Source organism: Lepus europaeus, chromosome 5, assembly GCF_033115175.1.
Source record: "Lepus europaeus isolate LE1 chromosome 5, mLepTim1.pri, whole genome shotgun sequence".
NCBI lineage: Eukaryota > Metazoa > Chordata > Mammalia > Lagomorpha > Leporidae > Lepus > Lepus europaeus.
In genome coordinates, this window is record NC_084831.1 from 103,131,279 (window position 1) to 103,135,566 (window position 4,288).

Genomic DNA, 4,288 nt, shown 5'->3' on the forward strand with positions numbered 1-4,288 from the left:
AGGCCTGCTCCCATCCAATGGCAACAAGGGGGTTGGTCGCAGCCTAACTACCGGAATCTCAAGGCCCTGGAGCCTTTCGGAGCCTCTGCCCCAGCAGGCCTACCCTGGCCCCTTCACCAAATTACAGAGGGGTTTAACTCAACTTTGTTAGAAATTGAGCAGATCAACTTTCAGGTCGACAGAGCATATAAAAATACATTTTATTTTAGAAAAACGCAGACTAGTGGAGTACGCTTGTCATAAACTGGCTTGTGAGAACTCACAGAATTCATAGGAAACGCGTTCTGGAGACCAGCAGAGGCTGTGATTCAGGAAGACTGCTCCTCAGAGAGCTTCCAGGTTAGCCCCAGAGGCTGTTCACAGGTAAATCACATGTCTGCATCCAGCAGGAAGACCAAACTCTGGGGCTGGAGGCAAGAGTGGAGGTGGATGTGGACCCTGGCTTGCCTGCCATTCTCATTTGCTGTTTGCTAATTTCACTGCTGGGGAGTGACCTCTTTTTCACTAATCTTCTTTCAACCCAGAGAGTGTGAGTCTCCTCCAGCTCAGCCCTAATCCACCTCATCCTCTCTGCTCTCTATTCCTGGGGACTGGCCCTGGTGGTGTCTCTTCCTCCCACCTCTGGGCCAGAATCTGCTGGAGTCAGGACCTGCTGAGTGCAGACGAGTTCAGGCAGTGAGTGTAGTGCTTTGCTACCGAGTTCTTGCTTGTGGTCCATATCTTTACCTAAAGAGACAGCAGAGCATCCTTAAATTGCCCTTCTTCCTTAAGCCCAACTGTCACCCAGCTGGGCTCAAGCTCCTCAGGGTGGGATGCACAGGATCCCTCCTCCCCCGCTCCAGGCCTCCCTCCTCACCTCCCTTTTTCCAAACAGAGTTCAAGGCTGATATGCATATCAGCTTGGAAGTCCAGGTGCTAGGGATGGCGCATTGGGGGAACCAGTCTTACCTTGTAGGTCCTGGGACTGCAACTTTCCTGGGGGGCTGCACACTGTTCCGAGTGGCACCAGTGACAGGAAGATTTGGTCGCTGGGAAACTGGAACTTGACGGGGGGCGCGGGCTGGGGGGGGGAGGGTTACCAAAAGAGATAAATAGCAGAAAGTTCAACTGACTTCTCAAAACCAAATCCTCAATGAAGGCAGAGTGGGTCGGGGACCGGTGTCCCCTAAAAGGTTAAATCCATGAGTATTTGGAACTCAAGGCTAAGATTCTTTGTCCAATCCCACATTCTCTTCTTAACTCAGCCTCCCCATCTCCAAATAGCATGGAAATAAAGACAGCAGAAGAGGTTGCTGTAGCCAGCTCTTGCAGGGTAAGGTCAAGTAGGACTGGTGTAGGTAGTCTTTTTTTTTTTTTTTATTTGACAGATAGAGTTAGTGAGAGAGAGAGAGACAGAGAGAAAGGTCTTCCTTCCGTTGGTTCACTCCCAAATGGCTGCTGTCGGCGCTGCGCCGATCCGAAGTCAGGAGCCAGGCACTTCTTCCTGGTCTCCCATGTGGGTACAGGGCCCAAGCACTTGGGTCATCCTCCACTGCCCTCCCGGGCCAAGCAGAGAGCTGGACTGGAAGAGGAGCAATCGGGACTAGAACCCAGTGCCCATAGGGGATGCCGGCGCCACAGGCAGAGGACTAACCAAGTGAGCCACGGTGCTGGCCCCTGGTGTAGGTATTCTTCCTCCCAATTTTTTGCCCTCATGTCCACCTCCCCTCACCTCTGTGGCCTGCAACGCTTGGTCTGGAAGCCCTTTCCGTGTCGTCGCAGAATCAGGAGGCAGGGCACCTTTGCCAGGTGGCCCACTCCGGCTGGCGAGTGGCACGCGGCTGGCAGGTCTGGGAATGGCCGAGGGAATCGGCAGGCGACTGGAAGATTTAGCAGCTGCTCCCCTGTGGCCGGGACGGGCGCTGAGAGTTGCTGGTAGCAGGCTGTGGGGCCAGGACCGTTCTGACAGGGGCAGGTGGGCCTGGTGGAGAGGAGGAGAGGAACTGCAGGGTAAGCCCCCCCATCCTCCCTCCTCCCACTCACCCCCAGCTTTGCGGCCCTGGAGTTCTCACCTGCTGTTGCTCTCCCACCGGGCCCAGCCTTCCCCCCGGATTGGAGGAGTTGATCGAGCAAGAGGAGAAGATGCTGGGCTTTTGATGCAGGGAGCAGATTGCAAGTGGGTGATTCCTGAAACACAAAGAGAGGGGGACAATGACTAGAATGGAGAAGGGATCAGTTCTGTGAGCCCAGGGGCTTCAGGGACAGAGGTTGGGAGCTATTGAGACCACAGCAAGGAAGGATGGAAGTTAGCTGCTCATGGACACTACAGAGCTGGTACACGGACACTGTGGCAAGTGCTTTGCTGTGGCATCTGTACCTCCAACAATTCTAGAGGGAGAACTTCCTGCCCCCGAGAGCAAACCCCTCAATGCCTGCAGCATGTCACATGCAGTGCCTGCGGGTACACATCCCACTCAGTCCCCCAAACTCACCCTCTTGAGGCCAGAGGGCCTCTTTCCAGACGCTGCCCGAAGAGCCTTGGCGGAGCCCTTCTTATCGGAGCTCCGGTGTCGAGGTGTCAGGCTGCCGGGGGAGGGTGTGCTCCAAGCCAGAGAGCTCACCGTGGGCAGCAGGTCTCGCACAGGACTGTCCTTCAGCACGAAGGTCTCTCGCCGGGGGCTGGGCTTCACTCGGCGGGACCCCAGGCTCTCGCCCGTGCTCTCACGCTCCTGCAGGGCACACTGCTCCAGCTGGGCCGCCAGCCTGTTGGCCTCATGGAGGATCTCCTCCAGCTTTTCTGGGCTGAGGGGGCCCAAGCTGAGCCTCACACCCTGGGGTGCAGAGGCCACTGCATTCAGGTCACTTCGGTGGGAAAGGCCCCGTCGGAGTGGTTTCTCTGGAGTCGCCAATGCTGCTATGTCTTCCTCCTCGCGACTAAGACAGAAAACAAGGCACCATGCCCGCACGAAAGAGAGCAGGAGACAGGAGACTGTGCAAGGGAACCTGAACACCCCCGCAACACACACACACACACAGAGCCCTGAGGTCCATGCTGGCTTCTGGGTGACGAGATACCTGGTTCCCTGAGGTCTAGCAGGGAACTCTTTACTGACATCACAGATGATGTCAGAACGAAGATGCAGCGAATCTGCTGCCTTTCTTCTTAACATCCTGAAATCAAACTCCAGCTTCTCCCTTCTCAGCTCCTCATGGGTAGCATCAGAGAGGCTGGAGTCAGCCACCCAGCAGCCTAAGCGCACCAAAACTTGCCAACCCAAGCTCCAGGGCCAAGGACTCAGCAGTGAGGAGAGAGATACAAAGAGGTGGTGTTGGAGGAAAACAAGTGGGATCAAGAGGCTGGTACCTGTCCGATGGTGACAGCCCTCCAAAGTCCAAGGTCTCATCCACAATAAACTTTACATCTGGAGGCCAAGAAGATTGAACGCCAGCTGAAGGTCCCTGACGGGGCTCTCAATCGCAGGGCCTCATGCCTCCCCCCTCTCCCGGGTTTCCTTACCTTCCTCCAAATTCTCCATGTCTAGCCAGGAGAGCCAGTCAGTTCTGATCTCGGCTGCAGAAAAACCGTACTTTTGCTTAAGCATCCATGCTGCCCAAGGCTCCCTCTAGCCTCAAGGTGCAAGCCAGGGGCAGGGGTCAGGCAGGAGGCAAAGCGAGCGCCCCGGAGTAGCACCTGGGCCTGTATCTCCCCCTCCCTCTGGAAAAGGTGCAGCGAGCTGTGCCCGGAGGCTGTTTGCACGTCCTCTCCTTTTCCCCACCAGTATCTCCTGGGTTCTTCCTCTTCCTAAGCCACCTTTCCACCCCGCGGCTCCACATCCACGCCACACCTCCAGCCCACCTGTTTCCACTCCCCACCCCGCCTCACCATCCACAGAAGAGGCTTTGCTTCCACAACCTTGTCCCGGGAATCGGCTCCTGGGGGCGGGGCTCCTTTCGAATCTCTCAGGCCCCACCCACTCCTGCGGCACGCGCACAGTGATTGGTGGATCATCAGGGGTGGGGCTGAGGCGGCCGGCCGGAAGTCTGCAGGTGGGGGCCGGACCTGGAGCAGGTCCCAGGATGACTCCATCCGGGAGGGCGGGAGCGGGGCGGTCGGGCAGGACCGCGAGCGCGCGCGCGCGCCCGGGAGACCTTGCTTCCACCCCCAGGCGGCGAGCGGAGTGGAACCTGGCCCAGGGGGGCGGGACCTCGTGGCGGTGCGCGAGGGAACGGGCCAATGAGTGTGTGCTTAGCGCGCCGCCGCAGTCGCGCCAGGGCGTTATAGGGCGGCTCTTCCGCCCGCCGCGGCCGC

The 4,288-nt window shown here is 57.8% G+C and overlaps 1 protein-coding gene across 1 annotated transcript; it reads right to left on the reverse strand.

Moving 5' to 3' along the window:
• Positions 1-944: 944 nt before the first annotated feature.
• Positions 945-3,839, reverse strand: PSRC1 (proline and serine rich coiled-coil 1). Its single transcript, XM_062191890.1, is given in 10 exon segments — positions 945-1,042; positions 1,690-1,882; positions 1,884-1,960; positions 2,052-2,085; positions 2,087-2,136; positions 2,139-2,166; positions 2,472-2,913; positions 3,344-3,401; positions 3,497-3,550; positions 3,756-3,839. Coding segments are annotated over 10 exon segments (1,092 nt in total). The 5' UTR covers positions 3,814-3,839.
• Between the last annotated feature and the right edge of the window lie 449 nt (positions 3,840-4,288).